This window comes from Protopterus annectens, chromosome 3.part0 (genome assembly GCF_019279795.1).
Source record: "Protopterus annectens isolate FY-2018-M chromosome 3.part0, PAN1.0, whole genome shotgun sequence".
In the NCBI taxonomy this organism is placed as follows: domain Eukaryota; kingdom Metazoa; phylum Chordata; order Ceratodontiformes; family Protopteridae; genus Protopterus; species Protopterus annectens.
Genome location: NC_056731.1, coordinates 1902048263 through 1902065586, shown reverse-complemented (window position 1 = coordinate 1902065586; position 17324 = coordinate 1902048263). Strand labels below are relative to the sequence as shown.

The window sequence follows — 17324 nt, the reverse complement described above, 5'->3', positions numbered from 1 at the left end:
TGCTCCGATTCACTAAAATAAGGGTGCGTTTTGTTCTCAGAATGCAACCACATGAAGTGGGAGCTCACAGACTGAGGGGGGGGTGGTATGAAGCCCTTGAACTAGGGTTACTACTGATCACCGTTTTGATAAGAGTATTGGGGCAATTTACATTCTTGAAAAAAAGGACAATTTAGGAGAGATTTTTGGACAAAAATGGTTCTTAAGTTATTTCTAAAACAATTAAACTGGAACCGGAAAATATGAAGCAACAGAAACAAGTCAAGTTATGCAACAGTGAGAGAGCTTTTATTTTTGTAAAAAGATGAATCATACCCCTCAAGCTGTTCGTGGAAGACTCTGGACAAAACTAAAAATATCAGAGGGACAAAGATTCAAACCAGGGACAGATTTTTAAATAATGTTCATTCAAACGTAGAAAGTTTCTAGACTATCATGTTTGCTTTAGAGAATGGGTGACCGGTTGCCACCTTTTCAAATGTCCAAAATGGCATCTTGTGTATTCTGGTCCCAACTGGCAAATAATTACAAATAATTACTGCTGCCAATATTTTTACATTTTTTTTTTTTAGTTTCCTTACCAAGTTATTCATTGTCACCTAATTTTCTTTAGAGTGGCTTAGTGTTATTCAGTAGATTTTTAGAAAATTACCTTAATGAACTGTGGTAGCAGAGGGGTGCAGCAGATGTTCTTCTGTCTCTGTACACTTGATCTGTTTGTTCTTTTCTCAGCTTTGATGTCTTCTCTGTGGAGTTTGTTCCCAACCTGTACCTATGTGGATTTTCTGCATGCTGCAGTTTCCTCTGACAATCCACAGATTCACATAAAGTGTGTAATGATGAATGAATGCATGAATGAGTTGAACTACATATAGAATTCACTGAAACAAAACAAATGTCACTTAAATTTCTTCTGACATTTACCTTAGTTTGCTGTGATACTCTGAAAAACAGAGGGGAAAGATCTGTATTCATTAAAGGGAAGGTGGTAGTACCAGAGAAATCAAAGGTAAGTGCATGTAAAGAAGGCAAAGAAATGGCTTATAATGGCTGGGTAGGGGGTAGTAGACAGAAGTCAGTCATGCTCTTTTTCTCTTCCACAGATAAAACAAGAATAGCTTATATCATTGCATGTTGATTTGTATGACTAGGAGATGTGATGGGTTACTTGCAGACTAATGGCGACATTTGCCATTTCTAAACCCAGGAAAGGATGGTGCATAAATGCTACACTGAAGGCAACATGGAGGGGTAATTCTGCTGTCTGGGGCTGTGGAAAGGGCTGAGGTATGTGTTCTTTAAATGGTACGGTAAAATGAGGAAACAAGTTCTCTTATTAGTGATGTGGAAACAGAACTGGTACTCTGGAAAATACAAGCGGTAGAGGAATATTTTACTTTCCTTTGCAAAATGGGCCAAGAGAAGCATGGCACATAGACAAAGTGTACACGACTTATTTGCATGGGATTCTGGAAAGTACAGAGGGCTGTCAGCATACAATAGTAGAAAGAAGAAAGAGGACATTATTTTAAAGGTGGCATTCACATTCACATATATTTTGGTAGAAAGGCCCTGGGCCATGAGCATGGTCAAGGTATGCTGTTCGCTCAGTGAGAAAATATGGTGTTCCACATTTTGACCGTTTGTCACACATTGCAATGGTCTGTGTTCCACATTGGCCTCTTAGCAGGTTGAGACCTATGTACAGTACTATTAAAAACGAGCATACATCCTGCAACTGTAAAATGAAAGTATGCATTCAGTACTCTATGGGAACACAGAACACTATGGTAGTAGAGAGTAGTCAGCAGTTGTGGGTTCAAACACCACAATTGCCAAATGAAAAAGTACCGTTATGTTTCCATCATTATTGCACTGTAACTGTAGACCTCTCTAGCAGTGGCACAAATGGCCTGCTGGAAAATGTACTTAGAAGAATTGGAACCTGCATATGAGCAATATATGTGCACATCAAGGATTGCTGGCTGAAATCTGTACTATAGTGTGCATCTGTTATCAACTGGGTATTCAGAAAGGTTATAAAAAAGTTTGTTTACAGTTTGTATTGTATAAAGCAAAGGTAACATAACACAATGAAATAACTGCATCACTGCTTTGTATGTCACTTATGAGGTTGCTAATGTTCTCCATTTTTTTCTCTATCCTCACCGCTTATGTTATGTTTTCCACAGCACAGTAGGGTAGGCTTGTCCCACAGGAACCACCTGCCCCCAACTCCATTGGCTATGGCACCACATCCCAGTACATCAGACACACAACCTGATAGCATCCCATCTGCTGCCCCTGTACTACCTGGGCACTCAGGTAGTTCTGCCATGCAGGACAGGCCAGTGGTTCCCTCAGGGACAGTGGCAGAGATAGTTATTTTATCACCTGGGATGAACTGCCAGTGTTGGTGTGTAGGTCTGTGCACCATACACAGCTGGTGCACACATACACCGGTTGGAGACACTGCTCTCCACTGTTGTTCTGAATAATACAAGGTGATGCAGACATCAGAAACTGCAGCCATTGGCGCAGTGAGGTGACAATTTTGACAGTCCACCGGGTGAGGACTCGAGTCTCACAGTCTCCAAACTTCACATCCATGGGGTATTGATGCCCCCCTAACCCTGATGTTCACCCCTCCATTTCCTTCACCTTCCCTATGTCTCATCTTTTATGTCCTCTCTGTCACTGCTTCCACACCTACTCACCTTAACTTACCCACACATACCTAGGTCCCAAACCCAACATTCCCCTCTCTTTGCCAAAAAGAAAAAAGGGCACCTGTCCCAAAAAATATATATTGTCCCATACATAGTTGTCCATTTCACACATGTTTTCATGACACCCTTCATTTGGTCCAATTGGCTATACAACATGATTGGGTTGTGTCCAGCTCTCTCTCTGGAGGCGACAGTCAAAACTCAACTAATATTCTTCATATACTATCATGTTTTGCTGTTGCAGAAATGGATAGCTATGGTTTATTCCTACACCTTTCCTAAACATTCATGCCCTCCTTTCACTTTGTTTTCCTCCCTACTTGCTCCCCATTTCACTACTTTCATGCCTTCTCCATTTCTTTTCATTAGAGAATCTGTGCGAGCCTTGGTGCTGTAACCAGTGGAGTGAGAGCAGGAGGATCCACACGGGAGCAGCCTACCCTGCTCTGCTGCAGTAATAAAAAAAAATGAACAAATTATAAAATAGAAAAAAAAAAAAGATGAAGAAAAACAAAAAAACTTAAGAATAAAAAAATATATAGCAAATACAAAAAAAATTAGAAATAAACTAAAAAACAAAAAAATACAAAATTGTACACAAGATGAAAATTATTTAAACAATAAAAAAAGAAGAAAGGGATGAGTGAGAAAAAAAACAGGAAAACATTACTAACTTCATAGTTAACATATGAAAGCTTTCTACAATTATTTCACACTATTCTGTTACGTTTTACTTTTAACACTACCAACTCCTAAGAAATGTCTTTGTTACTTTGAAGACTACCCAGTTACTAACAGATGGACACTGTAGTACTAATCAGATTGCAACCAGCAATCATTCATGTATGCATATATTGTACATATGCAGGATTACACTTGACAGCAGGCCATTCATGCCAGAGGTATTGAGGTCTGAAAGTAACTTGTTATAACGACGATTAGCTAACAGTATTGTGTACATAATGATGAATACATAACACTATTGCATAGACTATCATATATTTGGGAAGTGTGGTGTTTGAACCCACAACCTCTGACTGCTGTAATACCGTACTTCTCTTTTGAACTACAGACTAATGCATGCATATTTTCCTTTTATACTTTATACACACCTGCTCACTGCTATTTGAGAATATGAAATGGTTGCTTTGTTCTGCAGAGTAAGCCATGCATATTTTCTTTTACAGTTGAGATATGCATGCTAAATTATATACAACTGTCTGAAATAACAAGTAATCCATCTTTAACAGTTAAAGCTACAATAACAGTACTTTTTATATGTATACATACCACATGTTTCTCTCATCCTTGTCAGGCGCGCTCCATAAGACCTCACATTCGAGGCCCGTTCTTCAGCAGCTGTGTAAAAAGAAAAACAAAACAGAATTCCATTATGAATGTCAGTCTTGATTATATTCAGCTATAACTTTTACAATTAGTCAATGCATTTTATACTTACACATCTGTAGAGTGTTCCCTACATTCCCTGATCAAGGGTATCCCTCTTCCTCCTAGGGAGATCATCATAATGATGAGGACACTGCTCACCAGTGCATGAGATACCTGTAGCACTGGTCAAAGCCCTAGCCAAAATAGTCCAGACTTCAGACTTATACTGAGAACCTGAATAGTCCCGCTGCAAAAGGCATGGGCCATGCTTCGTAACTAGGAGTCCAACAAAGACTTTGGATTCCTGAACACCCCAACATTGCGCTCAAAACTGCACACCCCCTCCAACATCAGCCATGTCCCCTGAAGATCAAGCTCAATGTATAATGGGAATTTCTCACCAATTCCACTTTCGTTTTCCCGCCAACTACACATATTGTGTTTACTGCGCATTGTCTGGTTTTTGCTACATTTGAAAAAGTTGTGCAGTGCACCGCTTACCATCACACAAACACAGTAAGCTTGACATATAGACACTTGTGTAGCTCTGTTATTCAAATGGGACTGCAGAAATATACTTGCATGAACATAGTACACATTATACTCACAATCATATTTTGAATAATGTGTGTACAATACCTACATAAATGTGTACAATACCTATATAAATTAATAGGTAAATAACTGACAATATTAGTGTCTCAGCCCTCATACATGTAAATATTAATATCAGCTACACTATGTCAGGCTTTATGAGTGAGTAAATATGACGTGGAACAATGTACGGAATATGCAGTTTTCAAACCCAGGACCACGTGTACAGTACTCCTAAACTTACAGCTCTTGCCATTTGCCCATGTTGCATTTCATTTGTATAATCTGCAATGTCAACACAGTAAAAGAAAAAAAAGTTTGCTTGCCCTGTACTAGAACCCAGAACAATTTGCACTCCAGACCTAGATGTACCATCTATTGCCACAGGATTAGTTACATGACATCCCCTACATTAGTATTCACTGATAACTCGACGGTATTAGTGCAGAGCAGCCTCACTTACCAGGTTTGCGCAATGCCCAGTGGTATAAAATTTGATGCATCCGGTTTCTATTTTTGGCTGTCTGGGTCATGTCTGATGCAAGGGTGGTCCAGTCATACAAACGAGCTAAGCATTGAAGACAGAAATTAAAAACAATCAAATATATGAAATTAATAAATGCAGAATGAAATATCTATAACAGGGTCCCTTGTAAGATTTCTCTCACTTTAAATGTGTTTGGGACCCTGCCAAATTTCAAACAAGGAAAATAATTGCCATCATACCTCTCAACTGTACAGACTTTCACAGAATGTCCAGATTTTTGTTTCATATTTTTGGTCTGTTTCTCATAAAATTGTGTTTTTTTGGCAAATCATTGAGCACTGAATTCAGAAACTAATGACAGACATTCAAGATTCAGATATCATATCCTTCAGAAAATTCATGATAACACAAACTCTGTTATTCTATTAACTTTTTAAGTTTTGGGCTTTTGTCTTGCTGTAAGAGGTTGAGAGGTATAATTGCCATGCTGCAGAAAGCAACCTCACATGGAAGTACTCTCCCCATTCCCAAAGAGGTTTTGTGGCCAAAAAACACTGCTGCATGCCTTGATGCCTTGTTTAAGCATGCAGCGCTTCATTAATATGCACTACATGCCGCCGCCACAGGCACAACTTTGTGTACATGGAAACACTCCATGTAAGCTCTATACAAACCCTGCACGGACTTTCTTGAATCTTGTAGAGTGGCTTCCCCAAACAGACCACTCTCCATGCTACAGACCCCATGAGGGAAGACCCATACTGGAAGATCATTCTCTGAATTAGAAAAGTGTACAGTGATTCAGAAACCTTTCACATTAAGGCTTTTGCATCGCAGTAAGCCTTTCTGAATCAGTGGGAAAACAAATGGCATAAAACAAAATGGTTAAGATAAAACACTGTAAATGCTTTACTATACCTACTCCATCTGTCTTGGTAAAGTGATTTAAGAATTCTGTATGAAATCATTGTCTGTTAGGTCATGTTGGCAACTCCTCTATTTTTCTGGAAAGAAGATTATTTACAGTAGCAGTGAAACAGAGGAAAATTACTAGCTTAAAAAAAATGAATAATTATATATAACTAACAAACAAATTTATCAGACAGAATTTCTAATCTAGCCATTGTGAAACATATCCAGCAACTTTATTTTTTTATCTTTCACAGAAAGCCATACTTCCAAACTGCACTTTCCTTTAATTGTCAGAAGGGGAACTCATGCCCCCTTAACCCCCTTTGATGATAGGAGGTACTGCCAGCCATGCCAGTAGAAGTAGGGCAGTGGATATATGGCTTGTGCCAACACAGCTAGCTGGAATTTTGTAAATAATTATATGTCAAAATGATTTGTACTGAGGTTTGTGCTGAAAAATTATTTGTGAGGTTTACTTGTGTTAAAATGTATCAAGAGTGCACCCTGCCGGAATGCAAAGAAATGTACATGTACTACTGTAACTGAATTAAAATGTATATGTTTTAATAGAAGACACTGGGATAGCAAAGGTTATCCAGCTAAATTACTTTAAGAAAAATTAGTGAAATGTAAATGAGCTGTTAAACCATTAAAATGTGACCCCACGGTGATGAATAGGACCGGAGATGGTGGGTCTGGAAGAAGTCTTTGTTCATTAGCTCATTTAAAATGAGGGGAAGCCCCAAGCACTGCCATAACATTTAAGATGTGTATTGTAGCCATCTATGCTAAATTCCTGTCTCAGCTTCAAAGGAGATTACTGCGAAAACCTATAGTCAGTTGACCAGATGAGGTTATTCTGCAAGCCATTTTGGATATTATATTTTACAGGAAGTAATCTCGGAGGATTGAGCATTCTGTTTTGGGGAACCTGACTAGAAAGGCTGCTCACGTACTTCATTGTACCTTGCTCTATCAAGTAAGTTATTAGAGAATAGTAATTCTCCTCGGTTCAGTCAGGAATATAGTGAAGCTTAGTTTAAAGACCGATGGACAGGCTCATACAAATAAAGTACAACAATGTTATTTTCAATATTTTCTGTGATTTAAACTCTGTGGTTTACTGTTAAATATATATTCAGTATTTTCACGCTCTTTTATTTATTATTAAATATATATATATATATATATATATATAAGAATTTTACTGTGGCTGGTCTCTTTTAGAAAGGATTTAACCTTTGAGAGTGCTTATATTTATTTGGGAACACTGTGTGGGCCACTCTAGAAGGCCTAGCAATCTTGGTCAATTACTACCATTTATATTTGTATTAATTGGACACACTTTAAGAGCCTTAGAGTAACTGATTGTGGAGTGTCCGGTGGAGGCGATAACTACCTTATACTCTGGGCAGAAGAGGACACTGCAGGTAAATCTGTGGCATCCTTTCCCAGGTGCGTGCGTGTGTGTGTGTGTGTGTGTGCGTGTGTGTCAAGAATCAAATCTCAGTGTGTGTGTGTGTGTGTGTGTGTGTGTGTGTGTGTGTGTGTGTGTGTGTGTGTCAGCTACCTTGGGAAGGGACATGAAGCACAGGGTTTACAGAGTGGGTGCTGGAAGACTTGTCTTGGACACTCTGCCGAGGACTAACCCTACAGCTGTAATGGGGACCTGAAGGGAGACCGCTATAAAGAAATCACCCCCACCTAAAAAGCCAATGAGAATATGGCTACTGTGGTATGCCAAACAGCTAACATGATTTTTTTGTTAAACAGACCAGCATTTCTAGTGATATTCAAGTGTGTGTGTGTGTGTGTGTGCACACAACTGCAAGTGTATCTCACTGGCATGGTACAAGCACTGCATCCTAACTCACTCATTGAGCTCCATCCAAAATACATAAACACACACACATATTACATGCAAGTGTTACTTTGACTTACAGTGCAATGTTGCTCAAACTCTCCCAGATTTTGCATAAAATCTGGCAGTTTTCATTATACAGTCTGGGATTTTCTCGCAAAGTATCAAGGAATGAACTTACTAAACAGCTACATAAAGCACGTTTAGACACTTTTTCATTCAGAAAATGCATGATAATCAAACAGCTGTTTAAGAAAAACATGCAGGCAGTTTTACTACATACCAAAGTCTTCAAAGCATAACTTAAGAAAGCTATGGGATGATATCATCAGTGTTAGGCACTGGGTATAGTAAAACATTGCTTTTTTGCAAGTGTTACGCATTTTCTTGGTTGTAGTGGTTTAGTACAGATGGATCTTACTTTTACAAAACAGTGTAAAGATAAATTCTAGTATGATGTTTTGTTACACGGATGGACCATGAGCTTAGGCCTGGGTTGCCCAGTTCAACATGACATGTGCAATTCAATACATCAGTGTTTCAACATTTGTGCCACTGGTTTAACTCCGTTAAAAAAATCAAAACAAAATTCACAGCAGCTTCCAAATAAACTTGTAATCCACAGAATGAAGCAGCTTTTCAGGGAAAACAATAAAGCCCTGAGCAGGGCAAACTTAGAAAATTGTGAAAAAAAACACAGATGGCTCAGCACACTTCAGTTCTATTCCACAGAAACACAGCACATTAACGCTCCACCATACGTTTTCATTTTAAAAATCACTTCCTCAGATGTGGGCCATTCAAACTACTAGCACTTTTATACCATTCACTTAATTACATTGATTAGGTTAATGGATTAATTGAAAGGTTAATACAAGAAAAGTTTTTGGTTTTAAACTAAATTAACCTTTCAATTAATTCATTAACCTAATCAATGTAATTTAGTGAATGGTATAAAAGCACTAGTAGTTTGAACAGCCCACATCTGAGGAAGTGATTTTTAAAACGAAAACGTATGGTGGAGAGTTAATGTGCTGTGTTTCTCTGGAATAAAGTGAACTGAAGTGTGCTGAGCCATCTGTGAGTTTTTTTCTCAATTTTCTAAGCTTGCCCTGCTCAGGGCTTTATTGTTTTGCCGGAAAAACTGCTCCGTTAAAAAAATACAACAAAACACTACTCCTAGAGTTTGTTTTGTTCATAGGTTCATATTAGGCTATCTGCCCTAGGGCATTTATAAGCCTAGCCAGAGTGTGTTTGGCTTTCGCCACCCATTTTAAATTAATTTTGCTATGCCCTTTTTCGAGGTTAGTATGCTGTGCCTCTGTCTAACAGTGACACAGAAGTGATACCCGGGGTAAACCTACGATCTCCCATCCACTCATCAAGATTCCTCTTGAAGAGAGTCAATGAGGGACTCTGCCTAACCTGGACTGGGATTTTATTCCAGAGTGAAGGGAGCCTCTGGGTTATGAATCTGTCCCTCCAGCATGTCCTATTTATTTCAGTGCTGAGGTTCAAGTCTCTCGAGCGCGTAGCTTGATGGGATTTGGATTTTCTGAGGTGCAGCATGTCCATTAATTCCGGGTTGGACATGGCTTTATACGTCAGGCACAGATCGCCTCTGAGCAGGCGGTATGCCACTGAGTAGCGCTGGAGTTTCTTTAACCGGGCAGCATATGGCATCTGTTTGAGCCCTTTGATCCTCTTGGTGAGGTACTTTTGGGGTCTTTCCAGTTGCTGCAGGTGTCTGGTAAGGTACATCCCAAAAGGGGCATTGTACTCAATTATGGGCCTGATGAGGGATGAGTAAAGAGGCACGATGACCTCCCCTGATCTAGATGTGAATCCCTTCATGATTAGGTGGGCTATATAAAATGTTTTTCTAACCACTTTGGCCACGTGGTTGTCAAATGAGAGATTGCTATCAACTTGGGTCCCCAGGTCCCTAATTACTTCTTCTGTACTTAATGGATTACCACCTATGTGGTAATTTGTGGGAACTTTGCTTTTGCCAAAGGGGATGACTATACACTTTTTGGCGTTTAGCTTGAGGCCATGGCTCTGGCACCAGTTGTCTGTTTCTATGAGGCCCTTTTGGAGGATGCTTGTGTCGGCTGGAGAGTCGATTATGGCGCCCAATTTGCAGTCATCTGCAAACTTGGTCAGCCACAGTCCTTCTGTGATGGCCTGTACCTCCGAGAAATATGTACCGAACAAGAGAGGTCCCAGGACTGAGCCTTGTGGGATGCCACTTGTAACTGGTTTGGAGTTTGACATGGCTCCAGCAATTCTAACCATGTGGGTTCTGTCCTTGAGCCAGTTTGTAACCCATCTAGTGACATGGAGGTTTATATTTAAGCTGGTGAGTTTATCTATAATGCCCGAGTGGGGTATTGTATCGAAGGCTTTTGTGAGGTCCAGGTAGGCTGTGTGGACCACCTTCCCCTCATCAATGGCCTTGGTGACTGTTTCAAAGAAATCGACCAGGTTTAAGAGGCAGGATCTGCCCTTAAAGTCGAACTGGGTAGGATCCAGTGTCTGTAGGTCCCCAGTATCTTTATTTATGAGGTCCATGATAATCCTTTCCATAGCTTTGCAGACCAAGCTAGTCAGGCTTATGGGGGGCGATAGTTTCCAGGATCCATTGAGGGACCACTGTTGCTGTACGCCACTCTTTAGGTACATATCCTATAGTAAGGCTGAGATTGAACACTAGTTTTATGTTTGGGTTTAGCTTTTCTTGGAGTTCATGTAGGACGCAGCCCGGGACACCGTCTGGTCCCATTTATGCTGTGTTTTTGCTTTGGAGAGGGCGGCTCTTACCTGAGCATCTGAGATGTCAAGGGGGCAGCACTCTGCTGGGATAGATATTTGTCCTTTTGGGGGGGGGGGAGAAGTTTGCACTGAACCTGTCAGCTAGGATGTTGGCAATGTCTGTGGGTTCGGTGTATTTTTTGTCATTTTGGACTAATTCTGAGCATATCTGGGAATTCCCACCCAGGTTCCTAACATAACTAAAGAAAGCCTTGTGATTATCCTTAGTGTCCTGTGCAATTTTTCTCTCGAAGCTGGCCTTAGACGATTTTATGAGTGCCCGTAGTTTTTTGCTAATACTGATCAGAGATGCCTTCCCTTTTTGGGATTTTGCTCTATCATGTAGTAGCTTCCGCCTTCTATTGTATAGTTTGTTTATGGCTGGGGTCCACCAGACAGGACGTCTGCCTTTGGAGGATTGGGTCTTGATTTTATTTGGGATTGCATGATCCATGCATTCCTGAAGGTGTTCATAGAATATGAGTGCCCGTAGTTTTTTGCTAATACTGATCAGAGATGCCTTCCCTTTTTGGGATTTTGCTCTATCATGTAGTAGCTTCCGCCTTCTATTGTATAGTTTGTTTATGGCTGGGGTCCACCAGACAGGACGTCTGCCTTTGGAGGATTGGGTCTTGATTTTATTTGGGATTGCATGATCCATGCATTCCTGAAGGTGTTCATAGAATGCGTTTCTAAAGGATTCTGCGGTCTGAGCCGTATTTTCCACAGGCCCGGGGGCTTTGAAGGATTCCACCTCGGTTTTGAGGAGTGTGAAATTTGCTTTAGAGAAGTTTTTCACTGTGGTTTTCTGGGCAGGGGCTGGGGTCGGGATGTGAATATCCAGTGAGATTAGTTTATGGTCTGATCTTACCAGTGAGGGATACACTTCTCGTCTGGAGCATAGAGTCCCCATGTTGGTGATGATCAGGTCCAGTATGTTTTCCCCTCTTGTGGGAGTGGTAACAAGTTGTTCCATAGCATTTGAGTTTATAAATTCTAGGAACCTTTGGGCTAGGGTGTTGGAGCTAGAGTAATGCTTCCAGTCTATGTTTGGGTAGTTGAAGTCGCCCAATATAATGGTGTTTGGAGAGACCTTCATATTTTCCAGTGTTCTCAGGAAGGCCGAGTGGGGTTCCTGGGTTTGGGAGGGTGGTCTGTAGCAGGCTATAAACTGGAAGGCAGTTTTACCCACTGTTAGTTGCACATGGATAGTCTCTGATGCTTCATGCTGTGCCACCAACCTGGAGGTGTGGGTATCTTTGACGAATATTGATACTCCCCCTCCATTTGTGGTTCGGTCCAAGTTTTGAGGCCGAAAAGCATGGTATGAGGTATAACCTGGTAGTGCTGGGGTGCTCTCAGGAGCCTTGAACCAGGTTTCTGTTACTGCACAGATATCGATTTTCTCCATTCTAAGGAAAGTTTTGAGTGCGTGCATCTTGAGGTTTAGACTTCTGGCGTTGAGTAGCATTACTCAGTTTCTTATCCCTTGTGATACCTATGGAGGTGGGTTTGTCTTTTGAGCCTTGCCTAAAAAAGGCACTATGGGGGTAGCAAGAGCCTTTGCCAATATCCGAAATCCCAGGGGTGACAGGTGCAAGCCGTCCCTAGCGAAGCATCATGGCTTGTTGAGCATGTCATCCCAGGCTGACAGGCATTGGATCTCCCTTTGAATGACACCAATACTTAAGCCAATTGTTGAAATTGATCATCTTGTCTTCATATTGTGGCATCATTCTTGGTGAGGGTAACATGCTACTCAAGGTCAGGGTCATACCGGCCTGGGCTACATGCTCAGAGAACTCCTCTATGTCTCTTTTCATGTAGTCCAGGGAGGTATGTCTCAGGTCATTCACACCAGCATGGACAATGACAGAGTCATATTTGTACTTGCCTTGGAGTGACCTGAGTGCTTGTGTTATGTGACGGATCCTAGCGCCTGACAGGCAGCTCACCGTGACCTTCTCCTTGTTCAGCCTGGTGAGCGGGACGTCAGTGTGCCTAACGATAGAGTCACCTATTACAAGTGTATCAGGTGTGTTGTTTAGCCTTAAGGGCTGTGACTGTTCGGCACACTGGCTTTGTGAGCTATGTGTTGCACGTGTTTTGTTTTGGGGTAGTGGTTGCTTGGATGTCTGCTTTGGAGGTCTCTGCTGCTTAGGCAGATTTTTATTTAGAGTTTTTGTGTGTTTATGTGTTTGGTTTGCTGTTGTGGTAGGTCTATGTGAGACTGGAATTGTAGTGAGTGTGGTTTCCTTCTCCTCCTGACTGGTTACGCCAGTACTGAGTTGAGAGAGCTTAGCCTCTAGTTTGGCTATATGGTTGCATCTCTCACATGTGTTGGAATTTGTTGGGAGGAGGAGAGGGTTGTCTGCGCACATGAGGCAGTTGTAACATTGCCTCAAGATTCCCAGATTCACCAGCTGGACCAGAGAGGAGATTGACAACTGACCTTTGGACATGCTAGAATAGTATTGAGAATTCCTTTATAATTGAAAAAAAGGGCCAATGGGGAACAAGGTACTCAAGGGGAGTTTGTGAGGGTGTAGTGCTTTTAATTTTTTAGTGCTGACTTATATAATTGCTTTAGTGAGCAAGTCCCAGGTAACTTAAATGCAATGTGTTTCAGGTAACTTAAATGCAAAAACGACAAACAGTAACTTTTTTTCAAGTGAAACAAGGAAATAAGTACAGTAAGCAATGCAGACATCACTAGGGATCCACAGAAACGCTGAAAAGCCGTTGTTTCTGAGTAAGTTTGGGATGGAAGAGTCGTGCAGATGAAAACACAAAGCAGCTCCACTGGTTAACACAATGTATAATAAATACATTAGGAAGGGCATCTTTGAGTTCACCAGCAAGACATCATCAGGCACTACATATACTGTTGGTAAGTTGGGACTGGCCCTTCTTAACCCCTCTTCTCCCCATTTAAAAACTAGACTAGGGAAGGGCTTTAAAAGGGTCACCAACATAATCATCCTAATGGAATAAACAATGAAGACTACACAATGAAGTTTTCAAAGTAAATGAGCAAGCATTAAATGAATCAAGTTATATATCACTCCAGGCAACAAGTAATGTGATATACTTACTTAAAGTTCTAAAAGCATAATTCTATGCAAATTGCAATTATCAAAAGTGAGATAAATGGAGAGAAGTATAGCAAAATACTGCTATAACATCTATAAATAAAACCATTCCCAATCTGCATAGTTTGTCCCTCAATGTTTTGGCTTTCTTACTCATTCATATGGATTTGACATCTATGTTGCTCAGTTTGCATTCCCTACTTTCTTTAAATTAAAACTGAAGACCCTATCAGTGCAAAATTTTCTGAATTTAAACCACCCTTACCTGAAACATTGTCTAGCTAAATTCAGAAATAAATCAGTTATCTTGTAAATCAACAGGGGAACGACATTCATATTTTATTAAAATTATACTTAATATTAAGAAAAGAAGCGCTCTCCTCTACAGACACCATATCAGCAAACTGCATGTGGCGCACTGTTCTAGTAAACTATGTATATGTCTTATGATCAGGTGCAACTACAAGTTTTGGAATTGTACATTACATACTGCTTTCTCCTCCTGTAGGAAATAACATAACTGCATTTTTCCTACCATACAAGCATTAAATATGAAATTCAAGATGAAGCAGATGCTGAAAATTATTACATTACAAACCTTCAAATGAATGGCTTGTAATACAATATTTAAAAGTATGTAATATGGTTAATTTCTTGTAACATGTAAAACTCACATATCCCAATGGTTATTGCACGTCCCTATGCACAAAACTTAGAAACTGTCATGTACAATTACTATATGTCTATTAATACTGCACCTATGGGTACACTGACATTGCACCTTGATATATACACAACTTGTTACTGTACTTTGCTGTGTAAGTAACTTAGGTACCACACCTTGCTGTATAAGCATTGCTGGTCTTAGGCATAGGCCAACTAGGCGACCGCTTATGGTGCCACTCTAGCAGGGGCACTTTTCCAGTAATCTGGATGGTGTAGGTAGACCAGGATGGGGGCAGCAAGGGATGTTGAGGAGACTTTTTGCCTAGGGCACCAGATGACGAAAGGCTGGCCCTGTATACAAGTATATTACTTTCTCCATACTTACCCAACGGTATGAAATCATGCCTTAGATAAACACACAGATGACATTATAAACTAGTAATTTAGAGTGTTTAACTTTGCAAATAACTAATTTATATCTCTGTCAAATTAATGCAAATCACTGTTAAAAACACTGTATCTGTGTGAAATTTAACAGTTGTTAGCTCATGCACGTGCGCCGGTTGCGGTTATTATAGTACATTGAGGCTGTGCTGAAGTAGTGTAACCATAAGTTACACACAAAAAAAAAGAGAATGGTGCGCCACTTAAGAAGTAAAATGGAAGGCAAGCATCTGTAAAGTAGGCTATTTATTATATTCTGAAGTGATACTTTTTGGGGTTCCCTGCCAGTTAAAGAAATAAAAACAGACACAATCTCTCTCTCTCTCGCACGCGCGCGCGCACACACACACACACACACACACACACACACACACCTTAATCTACCGTTTCAAACCTACCCACCGAATTTCATTTATGTGTTTGGAACTGAAATAGTTGGTGTTCTGCTGCTGGGCAAAATGTCTCCAAAAGAATTATGCTACACATCATGACTTTGCTCTCAACCTCCTACCTCCAAGATGTGGAGAACCACCTCTCATAACACAAAACAAATTCCTAACAATTTCAGCTAGGAAGCTCACAAGGTTGGCTAAAACGCATTGCCTTATATTAGTCAACGTTTCTTTTAACGAATTAATGTTTTGATATTATTTATCACGTATATTAGTTACAAAAATTCTTTGTAATCTACCAGTGTAGTACCTCGCAGGATGCGCAGATTACCAAATTCTTAACATTAAATGTGTGACAGATATCCTCAATGTGGAGCAGTAACATAACATGGACTTTTTAAGACTTAAAATGAGGAGCCCTCGCACTGAGGTACGCTTTAGAAGTATTTACCATACACACCGCTTACACACAGTCACTCTGTTTATCATAATTCCTTATCTGCAACTGTTCCTTATAACAAAAAAAAGGAAAATAGCATATCTTGGACAATTACATAAACAGAAGGCAAAAACACCCAGGAAGCAATATGTGTCCCCGTCATATAGCTCTCCTGGATATGTTTACAAAACAATAATGTACTTGGTATTCCATGAGTTAGATGGTAAATATAAAGCGCTAGACTTTGCACAGAAATGTTAGTATGCCTTCAGCTAGTTATGCCATCAATACTGATTATACATTTTTTGCTTTTTAGAAAAAAAAAAACAGTAACAGGGAAGAGAGTGGAGAGAAAGTTACCTTTTCCTTAACACCTGTGCTCAGCGCCCTAGATAAGTAACTGTTTCTGAAGCATCTGTGCCTACAGACTCCCGCAAAAAGTCTCAAGTCTCTAACGTAAATTAATCGGCTAACACCAGCACACCCTGCCATACGTGCGTTACAAAATTCCCTGTCAAATACAATTGAGTTAACCTAAATGTTTTACTGCACAATTTTAAGTCTTACACCTACTCCAGAATACAGTAGAGTGTGCCGTCATTTATTAAAGTTAGGCAGGAAACTGACGTTTCGAATTTACAGTTCCCAGTAACAATACCAGCAGTGTGGGCTGTCTAGAGAAATGACTTCCTGCTGCAACAACAGGGATTATGTGGAATGTTTAGTAGAAGTATACTTCTCAATATAGCTCTAAACCTTTCATTTCCATAATGTGGAACATAATGAGAAACAAATGCGCAAAAATGTGGAACGCTTAGTAACAGCTTATTAACAATGGCAACTCAGAAGCTCACAGGATAGTTAAATGTGTTACTTTATACACTTAGAAAGCATTGGTTGAATTAATATAATTTAGTTTTCTTTACGATGGGTAGCAGTTAAAAAAGTTTATTGTGTGTCAGAGCCTTTCATTCTGGAAGTGCGAGGAGTATGACTTTGGAAAAAATGTGCTGAATTAAACTTAATAAATAATGACAATAATAGAGTTATAAACTTATTTTGGCGATATAATTTGACTGGCTCACCAGATGCGCAGTAGCAAGCACCCCCAAAAAATGTGCTGAATTAAACTTAATAAATAATGACAATAATAGAGTTATAAACTTATTTTGGCGATATAATTTGACTGGCTCACCAGATGCGCAGTAGCAAGCACCCCCCAAAATGTGCAGAATTAAACTTAATAAATAATGACAATAATAGAGTTGTAAACTTATTTTGGCGATATAATTTGACTGGCTCACCAGATGCGCAGTTGCAAGCACCACCCCACCCCCCAAGCTGGTTGACGTGTTGCTGTTCTCATGAATAACCAACACGACGTGGTTTTCCAGCCAGAAAAGAACGTCAAAGGCATGACTAATTTAATGCCATTTCCACGTCCTTTCTTGTAGGTTTTCACCTTGCTTTTGCAAGCCCTGTTGTAGCCCTTTTCTGTTATGTTA

At 40.1% G+C, this 17324-nt stretch overlaps 1 protein-coding gene across 2 annotated transcripts in view; it reads right to left on the bottom strand.

Annotated features, from left to right (window-relative positions):
* RMDN1 (regulator of microtubule dynamics 1) overlaps positions 1–17103 on the bottom strand; it is a 450051-nt gene extending 432948 nt beyond the window's left edge. The window contains exon 1 of one of the 2 annotated variants that reach the window (XM_044065986.1): positions 16180–17103. In XM_044065986.1, the coding sequence (XP_043921921.1) occupies positions 16180–16311 (132 nt within the window). In that variant the 5' untranslated portion in view covers positions 16312–17103. The remainder of the gene's footprint in view (positions 1–16179) is intronic. The other variant, XR_006364034.1, reaches the window with a different exon arrangement.
* Between the last annotated feature and the right edge of the window lie 221 nt (positions 17104–17324).